The 19,199-nt window shown below is 38.3% G+C and overlaps 1 protein-coding gene across 1 annotated transcript in view; it reads left to right on the top strand.

The window, feature by feature from the left end:
• Positions 1-288: 288 nt before the first annotated feature.
• Positions 289-19,199, top strand: part of LOC128662386 (protocadherin gamma-A4-like) — a 40,672-nt gene continuing 21,761 nt past the window's right edge. The window contains 1 exon segment of the mRNA XM_053716177.1: positions 289-424. Coding sequence (XP_053572152.1) covers positions 389-424 — 36 coding nt within the window. The 5' untranslated portion in view covers positions 289-388.

The raw sequence follows: 19,199 nt of genomic DNA, 5'->3' as shown, positions 1-19,199 counted from the left end.
GAGAAAGGGCTTCCCTCACCATGCCGGCAGAGGCTGGGGCCAGGCAGCTGCACAGTGTGTGTGTCCCAATTGCCCCCCAACCCCCTGGCCGCTTTATTGTTAATTTTTTATTATTATTATTATTTGTGTGTCCCGCATTGCCCCCAACCTTGTGGCCGCTTCATTGTTAATTCTATTTGTTTAGTTTTATTATTTAATTCCTATTGGGTCTGATGTAGTCGGTCACATGAAGAATTGTAGCCAATACCTGCACTTGACTCTGAAGTCATATGGCGCCAATAACAAGTTATAGCGCACTGCTGCATGTCCGTGTCCTGGTGAGGTGGTCCCTGGGTGAGTGCGGGCAGAACAACTATGGAGTATCAGTCATCTCAGTCTGTCAGTGAGGATGCCGGTCAGGATGGTATTTGAATCGTCAGTGACCGTAAGTGACTCACATGATGATAGACAAGGTTTTATTTTTCCAATGGGGGATGGGGGGGGCAGCAGCCAGGGTACAGACCACGCCGGGTAACTAACTAATGTAAGAGCAGAGAGGGTGGAGTCTCAGGCCGGTGCTCTGGCCAGTGGGTCACAAACATTCCTGCATCCAGTCATCACTCACAGTGCTTAGCTTCACTACACCGGTCTTCCTTTGGAGCTACAAATAAAATGTGACATAATTTACTGCAGTACTTGCAAGCCCAACATTTTTTTAGCAGCTTCTGTGCTCCAAATAAACTTTCCAAAAATGTTGGGCTCGAGCCTTGCAAGCACTGCAGTAAATTATGTCACATTTTATTTGTACCTCCTAAGGAAGACCGGTGTAGTGTGGAACGGCAGCAGCTTGCATTCCTTTCCTTTCAATCAGTGAAGCTAAGCACTGTGACGACTCACTAGACCCAGGAATGTTTGTGAGCTGTGAGTGTTAACCTCTTAATTGCTGAAATAGCATAGCAGCCAGGCTTCAGACTTACCCTGCTTAATTCATACAGCCTGCTTTTAAAAAATGAAAATCTTTGTATTCATCCCTAAATAATTTCCCATTATTCCATCTCCTAGGTATATATATATATATATCTATATATATATATATATATATATATATATATATATCTATATATATCTATATCTATATATATATATATATCTATATCTATATATATATCTATATATTTATCTATATATATATATATATATATATATCTCAGTGGTTTGGAAAGAATATAATTGTCCATCCAAAGGCCCCTGTGTGTGTGTGTCTCTCTCTCTCTCTCTTTCTCTTTCTCTCTTTTTCTCTTTCTCTTTCTCTCTTTCTCTCTTTCTCTCTCTCTATCTCTCTTTCTCTCTATCTCTCTTTCTCTCTATCTCTCTATCTCTCTTTCTCTCTATCTCTCTTTCTCTCTTTCTCTCTTTCTTTCTCTCTTTCTCTCTCTCTTTCTCTCTCTCTTTCTCTCTCTCTTTCTCTCTCTCTTTCTCTCTTTCTCTCTTTCTCTCTCTCTCTTTCTCTCTCTCTCTTTCTCTTTCTCTCTCTCTCTTTCTCTCTCTCTCTTTCTCTCTCTTTCTCTCTCATTATTTTCTATCCGCCACCACAAAAAAATCTGGAAGTGCCCCTCCCGAGACCAGGCTCTGGATCCGCCACTGATTAACGCTGCATGTAAGATGTTTCCATACAACGTTAAGCCAAATTTGAAACATGCCCCCCTTTCCATGGACCCAATCAGCTGCTAGTTGCTGCCAGTCAATGACTGTGCTGTACAGTTTAAATTGCAACCAATGGCACAGTTTAGCTTCAGCCAATGGCTGTAGCCTGACTGTAGTTTTGTGAGGTTGAAACTCAGGCAGTGAGGCGACAAGGTGTGCTGGCTGCCTTGCTCGAGAAGAAGATTAGTGCTACTGCTGCCTGTAATAAAAAATATATGTGTTTGGTAAGTGATAGTCAAAATTTTACTTAAATTTGACTTTGTACTTTGAAATGACTTTGAAATTGTACTGCCGTAAAGTTGTTCAAAATACATAGGAAACAACTTCATGAATCAACTTCATGCTCATGATGTTTGGTTCTAGTCTTCTTTATTTGTAAATTTAAAATCTGTTATTTTTGTCGTTAAAAATAAAGCTTTGTTTGTTTAAAAAAAAACCTGTCTCCTAAGTTGTTTAGCTGGCTGATAGATTCAAAGCAAATTTGCCAATCCCTACTGTACTGGTGGAAGAGACTCAGTCAGTGCTAATGGGTTAGGGGGCGCAATACTTGCCTTGCCCTGGGCGCTGACAACCCACGCTACGCCACTGGCTGGGAGACAGCTGCTAATTGGTGGCAGCACATATATAGCTCTTGCCATTGGCTTAGCAAGCTCCCACTAGTGCATTGCTGCTAAAAGATATCAAGAAAAATAAGCAAAATTGATACTAGGGGGTCAATTTATGAAACACCAGGCAGACATGATTCACTGTAGCAAATCATGTCCGCCCGGTGTTCTGTGAAGGGACTGAACTTTGTAAAAGAGCAAACCATGTCACCTCCTGTGACGTTTCATCAGCTGTTGCACTCATTTTGCACCAAATGCGCATGCGTGCCAGCGTCATCACATACCTGGCCGCATACGTCATGGTGAAACTATGTAGACTTGTGAAATTCTGAAACCTTTTAATAGTGCATGCGTGGGCTTTTCAATCACGAATGGGGGTAGTTTATGGAACAATGTTTATTCAACACTGTATGTGAATTATGGTGTGAAACAAAAATAAATGTATACTTATTTAAAGATATTTATTTATATGTAACCTCAAACATGGAACGATGTTTATTCGTCCCTGCATGACAAACAGCCACTCGGCTATCGCCACTGCTTGTCGTATTTTAAAGTAAACATAAAGTGAAGTGCTTTGAATGCACGCCTTCTTTTTGTACGCGTTTGAGGTTACATATAAATAAATATTTTTAAATAAGTATACATTTATTTCTGTTTCACACCATAATTCACATACAGTGTTGAATAAACGTAGTTCCATAAATCCCCCCGTTTGTGATAGAAAAGCCCACGCATGCGCTATAAAAAGGTTTCAGAATTTCAGAAGCCTAAATAGTTTCACCGTAACGTATGCGGCCAGGTATGTGATGACGCTGGCACGCATGCGCAATTGGGCCAAAATGAGTGCAACAGCTGATGAAACGTCACAGGAAGTGACATGGTTCGCTCTTTTACAAAGTTCGGTCCCTTCACAGAACACCACTAAATGCCGACAGCGTATTTAACATTGCACAATAATTTCTTGTGAAATACTTGTGCAATGCCGCCCCCTGCACATTCGTGGCCAATCGGCCGCTAGCACAGGGTGTCAATCATCCCGATTGTATCTGAAAGGTGACGGACAAATTAAGGAGCAGCCTTAACAATCATAAAATGCATTTTTTGGGTCTCATTTTTAAGGTAAAATGTTCATATAAATACAAAACTAGTACAATGTTACTTTAAATAATATTGCTAAAAATGCTTTTTAAAAATCTATTTCCATACCTCATATTTAGCCCAAGCAAGATTGTTTCCTCTGCCCAACACGGTGCAGCCTTTTAACAAGGGGACAGAATGGCCAAGAGTACGCTGTATGTCCTATTCAAATCTATAGTAGGGCCTTTTCACACTCTTGCTATTCAGCTCAAGGACTTTGACCACACACTGAATTTATACCATTGAACTGAATAGCAGAAGCAGAGAGCATACAGTAATATATTTCAATGGGGCACGAGCTATTCTTGAGCACAGCATCAGTTTGTATATACTGATCTCAGTTAAAGGGACACTAAACCCAACATTTTTCTTTCATGATTCAGGTAGAGAATACAATTTTAAACAACATTACAATTTACTTTTATTATCTAATTTGCTTAATTCTTTAGAAATAGCAATGCACATAGGTGAGTCAATCACATAAGGCATCTATGTGCAACAACCAATCAGCAGCTACTGAGCCAATCTAGATATGCTTTTCATATCCTTGGTCTTGGAAAGTGAAGGCAGCGATAGTGATCGCCTCCAGCCGCTTTCAGGTTATTGCAGTGATGCCTCGATATCGAGGCATCCTGCAATAACCCTCCTTGGCCATCCGATGCAGAGAGAGACACTCTGTGGCCCTCTCTGCACCGGACATCGATGGCCTGTATCGTTGGTGGGTGGGAGCCAGTCTGGGAGGCGGGTGGGCGGCCATCGATGGAGGGGGGCGGGATCGGGGGCGGGATAGCCAGGAAGCACGCACGGACACGCGCGCATGCACGGGGGCGAGCTCGTGCACGTGTAGGGAGCAGGTGGGAATAGCTACACTGTAGAAAAAGATTGAAAAAAAAGTGGCAGAGAGGGGGATACAAAAATAAAATAAAAATGATCTAAGGGATCTGGGAGGGGTGGGGTTGGTCTTTGGTGGGGGGCAAGCTACACTACAGAAAAATATAAAAAATATAAAAATATATATATATTTTATTGTAAACTGGGTAGTGGCAGACAGATGCCAGTACCCAAGATGGCTACCAATAAGTTAGAGGGGGAGGGTTAGAGAGCTGTGGTGGGGATCAGGGAGGTTGAGGGCTAAGGGGGGATCCTACAGAACAGCATATGTAAATATGCTTATTTTGTAAAAAAAAAATATCAAATAACATGGTGCGGACAATTGTGGGCTGAGGGAGGGAAGAGAGCTGGAAGGGAGGGATCAGGGGGTGTAATGTGTCAGGTGGGAGGCTGATCTCTACACTAAAGCTAAAATTAACCCTGCAAGCTCCCTACATGCTACTTAATTAACCCCTTCACTGCTAGCCATAATACACGTGTGATGCGCAGCGGCATTTAGCGGCCTTCTAATTACCAAAAAAGCAACGCCAAAGCCATATATGTCTGCTATTTCTCAACAAAGGGCATCCCAGAGAAGCATTTACAACCATTTGTGCCATAATTGCACAAACTGTTTGTAAATCATTTCAGTGAGAAACCTAAAACTGTGAAAAAATTTTAAAAAAAATCTATTTAATCGCATTTGGCGGTGAAATGGTGGCATAAAATATACCAAAATGGGCCTAGATCCATACTTTGGGATGTCTTCTAAAACAAAATATATACATGTCAATGGATATTCAGGGATTCCTGAAAGATATCAGTGTCCCAATGTAACTAGCGCTAATTTTGAAAATAAGTGGTTTGGAAATAGCAAAGTGCTACTTGTATTTATTGCCCTATAACTTGCAAAAAAAGCAAAGAACATGTAAACATTGGGTATTTCTAAACTCAGGACAAAATTTGGAAACTATTTAGCATGGGTGTTTTTTGGTGGTTGTAAATGTGTAACAGATTTTGGGGGTCAAAGTTAGAAAAAGTGTGTTTTTTTTTCCATTTTTCATCATATTTTATAATTTTTTTATATTAAATTAAAAGATATGATGAAAATAATGGTATCTTTAGAAAGTCCATTTAATGGCGAGAACTACGGTATATAATATGTGTGGGTACAGTAAATGAGTAAGAGGAAAATTACAGCTAAACACAAACACCGCAGAAATGTAAAAATAGCCTTGGGTCCCAAACGGACAGAAAATGGAAAAGTGCTGTGGTCATTAAGAGGTTATAGCACATTGTAGCAAGCTTGTTGTAGCTGGATCTCTGCCCACCATTTAGCCTTAAACAAGTAGTATGACACAACAGCACTACTTCATTAAAGTTGGACACAAAGTCCCTTTATTGCTGTGTCATAATGCACAATACGACGTTTTGTGCAATAAGTGTTCTACATTTGTAAGTGTACAGCTTGTAGAAAGAAAGAAAAGCTGCACTGAGTTGAGTAGAGATAAGAAAATAAACTTTTAAAAGGAATTTTCAGCAAAAATATTTAAATTAGCAATATGTTCTTAATTTACTGTTTTACACAATGCATCTATACTATAATTGCGTTTGTAATGTCCATCGGCGTAGGCAGTTGCGCATGTATCCTCAAAGGAATGTTGGCAGCGCAAGGCAGCCAACAGAATGTATCCAGGTGGATTCCAAAAATGCCCTGCCATTTTCGGAAACCCCCAGGATGCAGCGAAGGCAAACGGAGCATTAAAAAAAAAAAAAAAAAAAATGCCCGCAATAAGTATGAAAAAAACACCTAAATGCATGCAATAAATATTAAAAAAAAACTAAGTGCCCGCAATAAGTATTTTTTTTTAAAAAAAACTATCCGACCGTACGAAGTATTAAGAAAAAAACAACTACCTAATAAAATTATTAACCCCTAAAATCCTCAAATCCCCCAACATCACGAATTACCTAATACATCTATTAACCCCTAAACCGCCAACCCCCCACAACACATTAAACCTAATTTACCTATTAGCTCCTACACCGCCAACCCCACACAATGCAAAAAACTAATTTAATGACCAAGCCCCCTTAACACCCCCTAAATTAACCCCTTAATTACAAAAATAAAAAGGCTAACATTACAAAAAATAATAAACACATTATCCAAAATAAAAAAAATAAACCAAACCCCTTTAAAAATAAAAAAGCCCCCCAAATAAAAACACCCCCTAATCTAATGCTAAACTACCAATAGCCCTTAAAATGGCTTTTTGTAGGTCATTGCCCTAACAGTAAAAACCCCCACCCACTAAACCCCCCAAAATAAAAAAAACTAACACTAATAAACCTAATCTACCCATTGCCCTGAAAAGGCCATTTGTATGGGCATTTTGAAAAATTCAGCAGCCAATAGAATGAGAGCTACTGAAACCTTATTGGCTGATTTGAACAGCCAATAGGATTTTAGTAGCTCTAATCCTATTAATATGGCGGCCGGGATAAAACATTTTTTGAGAAAAAAGCCGCTTCCAAAAAAAGCAAAAATGGTATAATTAAGTAAAGCTATGAAGGGATGCCCATGTAGCTGCCTTGCAAATTTGTTCTACTAAATCCTATTTTTTTTTTTATTGAGGTAACATGCAAACATATGCCATATATATATATATATATATATATATATATATATATATATATATATATATATATATATATATATATATATATATATATATATAGTACATTGGTTGCTAATTACAGTTGGCTTGGCAAACTTAACATCTTAATTATGTATACATGCCGAACATATCCAACTACAACAGAATTGTCTATTACAGTAATGTATAAGCCTTACCTATTATTAATTTTATATAATTTACACAAACTTAAGACAAACATAAGAAAAACCTTACTTCTTAACACACAAGTAATTCGCCTATTAGCAGGATAACAGATACAATTAGGTATATTAAAGCTTATCACATTTATAAAATCAAGAGGTTCAGGATGTAGGGGAGCTTTCAAAAAGGAGATTAAAACTTAATAAATTGATAGATCATTTTAATATATATAATGATCCCGTGTTATTCTCGAAAAGCATATTTAATCTCGCTTTTGAGGTACCCTCCTCTCTCTACTCTCAATTCACCAAAGTTATACACAAGAAAGGAGGGTATGATATGCAGTATATAGGCCTGTACCAGTTAATTACCATATTTTTATGGACTAATTATATACAGGAATATTAGCGAATAAGTTAACCTCATAAATATGAATATATACGTCACAGTAGGTTTATGCCAATTGGTATTTCAGAATAAATATGCAAAAAGAATAGCGGACCAAAGCCGCTCTTGCTAATACCCAGTCAGAATACTGGTAAAATTATGTTCACCTGCCATGCTAAAGTTAAAGTTCTAATTGTATCTTAATAGCAGGTGCCTGTATGAGGGGGGGGGGGTTTGAATTAAAAAAAATTATTTAGATTTATTGTAATTATATTTAAGTTAGGGGGTGTTAGGGTTAGGGTTAGACTTAGGTTTAGGGGTTAATACATTTAATATAGTGGCGGCGACATTGGGGGCGGCAGATTAGGGGTTAATAAATGTAGGTAGGTGGCGGCGATGTTAGGGGTTAATAATATTTAACTAATGTTTGCGAGGCGGGAGTGTGGCGGTTTAGGGGTTAATATGTTTATTATAGTAGCGGCGATGTTGGGGGCGGCAGATTAGGGGTTAATAAGTGTAGTTAGGTTGCGGCGATGTTAGGGGTTAATAAATATAATGTAGGTGTTGGCGATGTTGGGGGCAGCAGATTAGGGGTTCATAAGTATAATGTAGGTAGCGGCGGTTTCCGGAGCAGCAGATTAGGGGTTAATAAATATAATGCAGGTGTCGGCGGCGGCAGATTAGGGGTTAATAAGTATAAGATTAGGGGTGTTTAGACTCGGGGTTCATGTTAGGATGTTAGGTGTAGACATAAATTTTATTTCCCCATAGGAATCAATGGGGCTGCGTTACTGAGTTTTACTCTGCTTTTTTGCAGGTGTTATACTTTTTCTCAGCTGGCTCTCCCCCGTTGATTCCTATGGGGAAATCGTGCCCGAGCACGTACGACCAGCTCACCGCTGACTTAAGCTTGGAGTGCATTATGGAGCAAAATTTTGCTCAACGCTCACTTTTTGCCTTTTAACGTCGGGTTTGTAAAAACCTGTAATACCAGTGCTGCAGGTAAGTGAGCGGTGAGAGAAAACTGCTCGTTAGCACTGCATAGCCTCTAACGCAAAACTCGTAATCTAGCCATATATTTGCCTAACAACCTAGTTTACTACTAACAGTATTGGACTACAACTAAGGCAAGTAACAATGCAATTGCGTGGTATAACTAAGATTAACATTTCCCATTATAATAGTTATAGTGTCTTAGAGTTAACATCGGCTAGTGTCTAGCAACAGCTCCCAATTTCAGCAAGTGTTATCTCTGTACTCTATGCAGTTAGATCTAAACCTATCACGAGGGCTAAACTTGTATTCTCATAGTATAGCAGACTTAGAAATAAACAAAATATATAAAAAAAATAAAAATTTTGAACTTATTTTTTTTTGGAAAGGATACTCTAGGTGTTCTTCAGACTACCCGCCTTGAACTAGGTATTCTCAACATTATGTCCTTTTCTTTTGAATGCTGAAAATTCTCTTTTAGGTAATGGATCCCATTCAGGTGCTGCAGCTCTCAAACCTTTAGTGATATCGGTTGACGGAGTCTGAGAATTAAGAGATACATTAATATTCAAAGAATCCAGTAATTTTGTCCCTTGTTCTAGGTTAGAGATGACATATGACTTGCTTTCATACTGAAAAAACAACTTAACAGGGAATCCCCATCTGTATTTGATCTCTGTTTTTCGTAGGCTCTGGGTTATTGGCATGAAGGATCTTCTCCTAGCCAATATGTGAGCAGACAGGTCCTGGAAAAGCTACATATCCTTGTACCTCTCAGGAAGATTTTAAGTGTTGAAGGCAACTCTGAGTAACTTTTCCTTGAAGGTGAAGTAATGCAATCTTATAATTTCATCCCTTGGTTGTTCAGAGGACGCGTTTCTCGGTCTTAGCACTCTGTGAGCTCTATCAGTGGATCCATAGCTTGAAAAGATCTGATCAAGAAAGAAGGAAGTTCCGCTGTGTTTATTTCTTCTGAAATCCCTCTCACTAATATTATTGCGGCGAGACCTATCTTCTAAGTCCGCCAACTTTATTTCAAGATTAGATATCTGTTCAGCCATGCTTTGTTAATATGATAGTAGATTAGCATGGTCTACGGAAAGGTCTTCCTCTCTCCTCTCTATTATTTCAGTCCGTTCACCTAAGGCATTAATGTCTCTTTTTAGTTCAGAGACCAAACTTCTTATTTCGCTTTTCAGTGATGCATAGTGAGAGTGTCCATTTTTGAAGAGAGAGCCCTAATGGATTCCATGACAGAACCATCTCCTTTACCTTGCCCAAATGATGTAGATGTACCTGACTCTATGTGATCTTTGAAGCTATGCAGTGAATCTCTCGATTCTTCATAGGAACACTCTCTGTCTAACAGCACTTTACTGTTAAAATGGTCCTTTTAGGACCCTCAGGTTGCCGCTGTTCCTTTTTGTTAGAGTGAGCCATTATATTTCAGGGTCTACCAGGCTAGGGAACTGTTTACACAGTGACGTAGCTGAAATTCACCTAGATCAGGATCTCTCCTCTGCAGTTATGATGGATGATCTCCCCTACTGCCCCCTAGTTTTTATTTAGAAAATGGGGTACATCTTCAAGTATCTAATCCAGATAGTTCGCCAGAGATACTTTAAATGGTTTTGTAAGTCTCTGTATGTCTCTCTGCTGGGTACCTGTGTTTTATCGGATCACACTTCCCACCAGGGGCATATGTCTTCACTTGACCAGGATGGGAAAGGGTATAGGGGATATGACCTACTGACACTTAGTTCAGCAGGAAATGGAGAGGGGAAGTGTGCTACAGTCCTACAAGGTCCTTTTGTATGTCTAAGGTTGTCCTTTAGTTATATATGAGCCTCCAACTTAGGATAGTCACTGTTGGTACAATGAAATCAGAGATCCTTTTTTCTGCTGTGGTTTCTCTTAAATCTTTATTTAGATCTTCAACTTCGATTAATAATCATGCATATTTTAGAATAAGGTATCTGTTAAGTAATGTCAGTTAAGACTGGTGAAGTGAGAACCTAATATCTAATGTGTCCAAGTACTCCTAAGCTGCTACAACCAATGCAGCGAGATCTGTAATCTTTTGTTTGAGCTCTTCAAGCTTTGATGTATGTATTTGTTAGGAGGCACGCCACTCCAGGACCTAATCTTTAAGTAAGGAAGTTTTAATAGGAGCACTGAACTTATTAGTTGACTAGATTATGTATCAGCACTTTTACAGTTAAGTTCCGGTCGCTGATGTACAGGGCGCCTCTGCTAGCAGGTTTGTGGGGATGGCAGCGTATGAGTTTGTCAATTAAGAGTGCAGGGGAGAGAAAACTCTGTGTAGATGTTTTGTGCACTGACAGCATACAGTGAGGATGTTTTAAAAGAAAAGAGGGGGAGACCAATGGCACTACAATTTCACTTAAGGCTAAGCTCAGGATCTCTTACTGTAGCTACTTCTGGGATAATTTCCAGATGTAATAGTATATAATACTGGAGTCTGCGGTGCTGTGTACTTGGCTGCAACTTGAAAGACTGAGCGTGGTTAAATTAATAACCACTAGGAATTGTACACGAATAGCACTCGTGAGCTATGTGAATAAACTGGAATTAACCACGTATTACAAAAAGACTAATCAGTGATTGAAATGATAATGTTCTCAGGGTATACAAGAACCACACTAAATTAAAACTTAACGTTTATTGATTAAACAGTGCTAAAATTAGCGGAAAACTACATATAATTAAAAACACTAGCTAGAAATAGAGGCTATGTTTTATTAAGCAAAGGAGAGTATTTAGGTAGTTAATCTGGGGTCTTGAGTTGGTGATTTCTACAAAACTGACTTATTTTGTAAGTACTGAATAGTCTACAGAGTCAGTATATAGAATGTGGGTATGGAGAATATAAGGTGTATTAAAGGACTGTTGTCATACGTGGGTCTATTGGGTTGACTGTTAACAGCAATATCAAAGTCCTTAAAATCTACTAAGAGTGGGTAGTCTTTAGTGGTTAATCCCTATATAACCCGTCTATAGTTATGGCTGTTGAACAATAAGTTTTATGTATCTAATAGTCGAAAGGGTAGTATTCCGTATCTAAATTATTTGGTTGGAATACTTCGTAATGGTATTTTATGTTGTATCTCCTTATGTATGTGTTACACTTTCTCTTATTGCAGTATTACCCAGATTCAAAATAGATTGTGTTACACGTTTCTCTTGTTTTTTAATTTTGAGATTTAATGATTTACTGTATTTGAGATGGACACATACAGGTTTTTTATATATTGTACTGTGGTTTATTGTTGTACTCCACAAATTAGATTTGACAATTAAGTTTTTTTCTCCCTTTTGCTAATTTGTTTGATTCACAGAATTCAGCCACTGAAGGCAAGATAACGTTTAATGTACGTTGCTTTTTAGTATGTATTTCTTCAGAGGTGAAAAAATATACTCAATGTTAGGCAGGGAGATGTTAATGGTTTCTACCTTTTTCTCTAATATATATGTATTTAGAATAATTTGGTAAATTTCATTATAGTTGACACACTCGAATTACTAGCCCAGTAAGGTGCTGCTATGTGATACTGCTTGAGGTGCGTGTCTTTTCACATGCAAGACTTTTTTTCAACTTATGTCAATCTTTATTTAGATACAATACATAGATGGAATATTACCCTTTCCTGTTGAAATTGTGTTATATTCTAACAGTCTTATTCAAACTCTTTGTGACACCCGATGAGTCCTTATAGTTATCTATACCCTCTTAGTTATATTTATAGAGTATTTTCTTAGCATTCCCTATGAATATAGGACTGTCTAAGTTTGAATACCCACATATGTGTTTTTGTTTGACCCCGTAATATTTGTGGCATATGATTATAGACTCGGCTTTTGTGTTCACTTATCCGGTAACGTCCGGTATCTATATGATTTTTGTTTGGCGCTTTACTATTTAGCTTAAGTCTCCGTTAGTGCCTGTCAGCATCCCAGTAACGGTTAAATATTTAGAAAGCAGCACATTGTATTGCTAGCCTGTCCGGTATGGCTATTGAATCAGGATTCAGCGCTCGTATTATTATATCATTTAAAACCGGTGCAATAGTCTGATTTGCCGGTAATAATAAGGTACTATAGAGCTCCTGAAATAGTCATATCTGTGACTCGGCTAATCTTATTTTGTAATGATAGAGTGGCTTTTCGTTGTTAGTTGAATTGCCGGAGTGGCAGTATGGTTCCCCAGCGATAATTGCAAATTGGGTAGCAGCCACTCTCTAAAAAAGCCGGTCTGATTATATGAGTTCTGGTTCTCCTTTTAATACATAAAGTTACGGCTATATCCTAATAGATAGCCTGTATGGTTTTAAACATAGCACTAATAGAAGCTAGCAACTAAAACACAGGAGCTCGCTAAGACTCCTCACCATTTCCCTAAGTCCGTGAACCCTTTGAAAAAGCCGTAGTTCACGGCGAAACATGTTAGGGACTTAGGGAAATGGTGAGGAGTCTTAGCGAGCTCCTGTGTTTTAGTTGCTAGCTTCTATTAGTGCTATGTTTAAAACCATACAGGCTATCTATTAGGATATAGCCGTAACTTTATGTATTAAAAGGAGAACCAGAACTCATATAATCAGACCGGCTTTTTTAGAGAGTGGCTGCTACCCAATTTGCAATTATCGCTGGGGAACCATACTGCCACTCCGGCAATTCAACTAACAACGAAAAGCCACTCTATCATTACAAAATAAGATTAGCCGAGTCACAGATATGACTATTTCAGGAGCTCTATAGTACCTTATTATTACCGGCAAATCAGACTATTGCACCGGTTTTAAATGATATAATAATACGAGCGCTGAATCCTGATTCAATAGCCATACCGGACAGGCTAACAATACAATGTGCTGCTTTCTAAATATTTAACCGTTACTGGGATGCTGACAGGCACTAACGGAGACTTAAGCTAAATAGTAAAGCGCCAAACAAAAATCATATAGATACCGGACGTTACCGGATAAGTGAACACAAAAGCCGAGTCTATAATCATATGCCACAAATATTACGGGGTCAAACAAAAACACATATGTGGGTATTCAAACTTAGACAGTCCTATATTCATAGGGAATGCTAAGAAAATACTCTATAAATATAACTAAGAGGGTATAGATAACTATAAGGACTCATCGGGTGTCACAAAGAGTTTGAATAAGACTGTTAGAATATAACACAATTTCAACAGGAAAGGGTAATATTCCATCTATGTATTGTATCTAAATAAAGATTGACATAAGTTGAAAAAAAGTCTTGCATGTGAAAAGACACGCACCTCAAGCAGTATCACATAGCAGCACCTTACTGGGCTAGTAATTTGAGTGTGTCAACTATAATGAAATTTACCAAATTATTCTAAATACATATATATTAGAGAAAAAGGTAGAAACCATTAACATCTCCCTGCCTAACATTGAGTATATTTTTTCACCTCTGAAGAAATACATACTAAAAAGCAACGTACATTAAACGTTATCTTGCCTTCAGTGGCTGAATTCTGTGAATCAAACAAATTAGCAAAAGGGAGAAAAAAACTTCATTGTCAAATCTAATTTGTGGAGTACAACAATAAACCACGGTACAATATATAAAAAACCTGTATGTGTCCATCTCAAATACAGTAAATCATTAAATCTCAAAATTAAAAAACAAGAGAAACGTGTAACACAATCTATTTTGAATCTGGGTAATACTGCAATAAGAGAAAGTGTAACACATAGATAAGGAGATACAACATAAAATACCATTACGAAGTATTCCAACCAAATAATTTAGATACGGAATACTACCCTTTCGACTATTAGATACATAAAACTTATTGTTCAACAGCCATAACTATAGACGGGTTATATAGGGATTAACCACTAAAGACTACCCACTCTTAGTAGATTTTAAGGACTTTGATATTGCTGTTAACAGTCAACCCAATAGACCCACGTATGACAACAGTCCTTTAATACACCTTATATTCTCCATACCCACATTCTATATACTGACTCTGTAGACTATTCAGTACTTACAAAATAAGTCAGTTTTGTAGAAATCACCAACTCAAGACCCCAGATTAACTACCTAAATACTCTCCTTTGCTTAATAAAACATAGCCTCTATTTCTAGCTAGTGTTTTTAATTATATGTAGTTTTCCGCTAATTTTAGCACTGTTTAATCAATAAACGTTAAGTTTTAATTTAGTGTGGTTCTTGTATACCCTGAGAACATTATCATTTCAATCACTGATTAGTCTTTTTGTAATACGTGGTTAATTCCAGTTTATTCACATAGCTCACGAGTGCTATTCGTGTACAAGTCATACAGTGAGGATGTCCTCACCTCACTGTCCGGTCTGATACTTTCCTAATTCTGATCTCTTATTGCCGCTGTAGGCCCTCCCTTCTTGCTGTACACTTTCCTTCAATGGCCGCCGTTCGCGCCAAAATGATTATACATGCTCTGAAATAATCTTCTCCTCTCTGAGTACGGCTCTGTACGATACCGCTCAATGGCCTTCAGACTCTTCTCCGACACTGCCGCTGGGTGTTAGCTCTTCTTGGAACCCCCTTAAATCTTGTGCCAATCGCAGCCCAGTTCACCGGTGTCTGAACTCGCAGCTACTGCTGCAAAGAGAGATATCCTCATGTAGCGAAGTTCCCAGAGTAACAAGCCTGGAGTAAGACTCCTGAATATTCTTATTTGTAGACTATTTTTAAGCTATTTACATCGCTTTTAGCTTTACTCACTCAGGAGCACTTGTCTCATGCGTCTGTTCCCATACTCAGTTAGCTCAGCCCCCCTACTGATGCCTATTTTAAAATCCTGGGTAATAGAGACTGGATCTAGTAAAATGAGCAGTATTGGTGTTGTTGAAGGAAACTAACTTTAGTAATTTTAGTAAAAAAAATCTAAATTAGTTCTTAAAAGAGCTGATTATAATCCTTGTACCATTGATTCAAAATAGAAAGTTGAAGAAGCCTCATGTGAAACCGGGCAAATGGAATGGCATCTGATGCTGCAATCATCAGACCTAACAACTCTATATAGAGAGCCACCGTAGGATTGGGAGATGACTGCAAATTTAATTTACTCTGAACTGTTAAAGAGGGAGTAATTGAAATTAAATCAATTACCACTCCAAAAAAAGACACTCTGGTCTGTGGAGACAGATAAAATGTATTCTCCAACCATGTTGTTGAAAAAAACGACAAAAACATATTGGAATAGGAAATTGCTAAAGGTAATGATGGAACCTGTACCAAGATATCATCCAGGTATGGAGCCATCAAAATGCCTTGAGCCCTGATGACAGGTAACAGACCTCCCAGAACCTTTGTGAAAATTCTGGGAGCAGCAGCCAGACCAAACAGTAGAGCAAGAAACTTTAAGTGTTTGTCCAGATAAGTAAATCTGAGGAACTGAAAGTGCTCTTTGTGAGTTGAAACATAAAGGTAGGTGTCTTTCAAATATATTGTATTTGACTTTGTTGAACAAGGGGAAGAAGAGTTCTGATTATTTCCATTTTGAAGTTTGGGACTCTGAAAAGCATGTTTAAAGTTTTTAGATCCAGCATAGGCCTGAAAGTTCCCTCTTTCTTGGGAACAATGAAAAGGTTGGAATAAAACCCCTGTCCTCATTCCTCCAAAGGAACAGGACGGATTACTCCCATGCATTCTAGATCTCGAATCCATTGAAAAAAAGGCTTGAGCCTTTACAGAATTCTCTGGAATATTGGACAGAAGAAACATTCCTTTGGGAGGCCTTGATCTGAATCCTATTCTGTTTTCCTGGGAAACAATGTTCAAAACCTAGAGGTCTTGATCGGACTGAGCCCAAACCTTCTGAAAAAGGTGTAATCTGCCCCTACCAGAAGAAGATCTGGGATCGGGGGTTGCACCTTTGTGCTAATTAAGGAGCAGTGGAGGGTTTCTTTGCTTAGACTTATTCCAACTGGAAGAGGACTTCTAGGGAGTTCTGAAAGATTCATTCTTTTGAGGAGAAAAGGATGATATTTCTTTCCTAAACTGACAAAATGAACAACAGCGATTAGGAGCCTTACCTTTTCCCTTGGATCATTTGTCCTCAGGAAGAAAGACTCCTTTTTACTCCTGATAGAGATAATAGAAACCAAACCAGGATCAAATTATATCTTACCTTGAAAGTAAATAGTTAAAAGCCTGGACTTAGAAACCATTGGCTAGATTACGAGTTTTGAGTTGTGAGCGGTGCGGTGCTAACTTGCAAGTTATTGTTACAGCTCACCTCCCTATAGCGCTGCTATTACAGGTTTACAAAAACCCGGCATTAGCAGGCAATATGTGAGCGTTGAGCAAAATTGAGCTCCATACCGCACTCCAATACCAGCGCTGCTTTGTGTTGGTTTTACATGCTTGTGCACGATTTCCACATAGACATCAATGGGGAAAGCCGGCTGAATAAAAGCCTAGCAACTGCAATAAAGGAGCGTAAAGCTCCATAACGCAGCCCCATTGATTCCTACGGGGAAAGAAAATGTATGTTTACACCTAACACCCTAACATAAACTCTGAGTCTAAACACCCCTAAGCTGCTGCCCCGACATCGACGACACCTACATTACACTTATTAACCCCTAATCTGCCGCCCCCGCCACCGCCGCCACCTACATTACTGTTATTAACCCCTAATCTGCCGCCCCAACACCACCTACATTACTGTTATTAACCCCTAATCTGCCGCCCCCAACATCGCCGCCACCTGCCTACACTTATTAACCCCTAATCTGAGCCCCCAACGTCGCCGCCACCTACATACACTTATTAACCCCTAATCTGCTGCCCCCAATGTCACCGTCACCTACATTACAGTTATTAACCCCTAATCTTCCGCCCCCAACGTCCCCGCCACTATACTAAAGTTATTAACCCCTAACCCTAAGTCTAACCCTAACGTAACCCTAACACCCACTAACTTTAATGTAATTAAAATAAATCTAAATAAAACCTACTATTAATAACTAAATAATTCCTATTTAAAACTAAATACTTACCTGTAAAATAAACCCTAAGCTAGTTACAATATAACTAATAGTTACATTGTAGCTAGCTTAGGTTTTATTTTTATTTCACATCTATTCACATTTATTTTAACTAGGTAGAATAGTTATTAAATAGTTATTAACTATTTACTAGCTACCTAGTTAAAATAAATAAAATGTACCTGTAAAATAAAACCTAACCTGTCTTACACTAACACCTAACCTTACACTACAATTAAATAAATTACATTAATTAAATACAATTAACTAAATTACAAAAAAAACACTAAATTACACAAAATAAAAAAGAAATTATCAAATATTTAAACTAATTACACCTAATCTAATAGCCCTATCAAAATAAAAAGCCCCCCCCCCCCCCCAAAAAAGAAACAAAAAAAAACCTAGCCTAAACTAAACTACCAATAGCCCTTAAAAGGGCCTTTTGTGGGGCATTGCCCCAAAGAAATCAGCTCCTTTACTTGTAAAAAAAAATACAAACAACCCCTTAATAGTAAAACCCACCACCCACACAACCAAACCCCCCAAATAAAAACCTATCTTAAAAACCTAAGCTCCCCATTGCCCTGAAAAGGGCATTTGGATGGGCATTGCCCTTAAAAGGGCATTTAGCTCTTTTTCCACACAAACCCTAAGCTAAAAATAAACCAATAAACCCTTAAAAAAAACTAACACACCATTGGTTTGCATCAGCCAATAGGATTTTTTCACCTTTAATTCCGATTGGCTGATAGAATTCTATCAGTCAATCGGAATTCAAGGGACGCCATCTTGGAAGTCAATGCCCGCTCTCTCTAATTGGAACTTCCAATAGAGATAGGATTGGCTATTTCAATCAAGCAAAAGTGGCAGGTGGGCATGTATTATGGGGTACGTCACGGGCAGTAGGGTCTGCACACTCTGGAGTTATAACATTACATTATGGCGGCGGCTCTCTGCCGATGCGCTCCCAAAGTGAGCAAAACTTTGCTGCTCAGTCTCCACACACTTCTGCAGCTGCCCCAGTAAATGATACCGTCTGCCTGATTAGCCTGTCAGTCTGCCTCTGTGACGGCGGCACACCTGATGATCTCTCACGGCACACTAGTGTGCCGCGGCACAGTGGTTGAAAATCACTGCTCTAAATGATCTAAGATAACAGGATTGGGGACAGTTCCAGGATAATTCGTTATCACTAAATGACATACAGTAATACACCTTTAAAAAGTAATTCTGGAATATTAGGTACAAAATTCAAGAACGGAAAACAAAAAGGATATAACAGAGACTGAGAAATGCTAGTCTATAACAAACTGACAATAAGAAAAAAGGAAAGAAAATTAGCCATTTATATATATAAAATTAATCTGACAAATAAAATCTTGGAAGATTTGGAAATCCTACCCCACAAAGTAAATATTGGCAGGAGCATTGTAAAAACCTAATCACTGAAGGGGGCACTCAAGATGCAGTATAATCAATAATCTAGAACAAAAGTATATATGATGGGGCAATGTTAAGCTATCATAGATGAGTATATACACAATAAAGGCAGAAAACAGTAAATTCTTAGATACTGTAGTGAAAATACACTTGCAATTGTGAAAAATTAGACAGTCCTTTATACGTTCTTC

The sequence above is a fragment of the Bombina bombina genome, chromosome 6, assembly GCF_027579735.1.
Source record: "Bombina bombina isolate aBomBom1 chromosome 6, aBomBom1.pri, whole genome shotgun sequence".
Lineage (NCBI taxonomy): Eukaryota > Metazoa > Chordata > Amphibia > Anura > Bombinatoridae > Bombina > Bombina bombina.
This window is presented reverse-complemented; position numbering and strand designations above follow the sequence as displayed.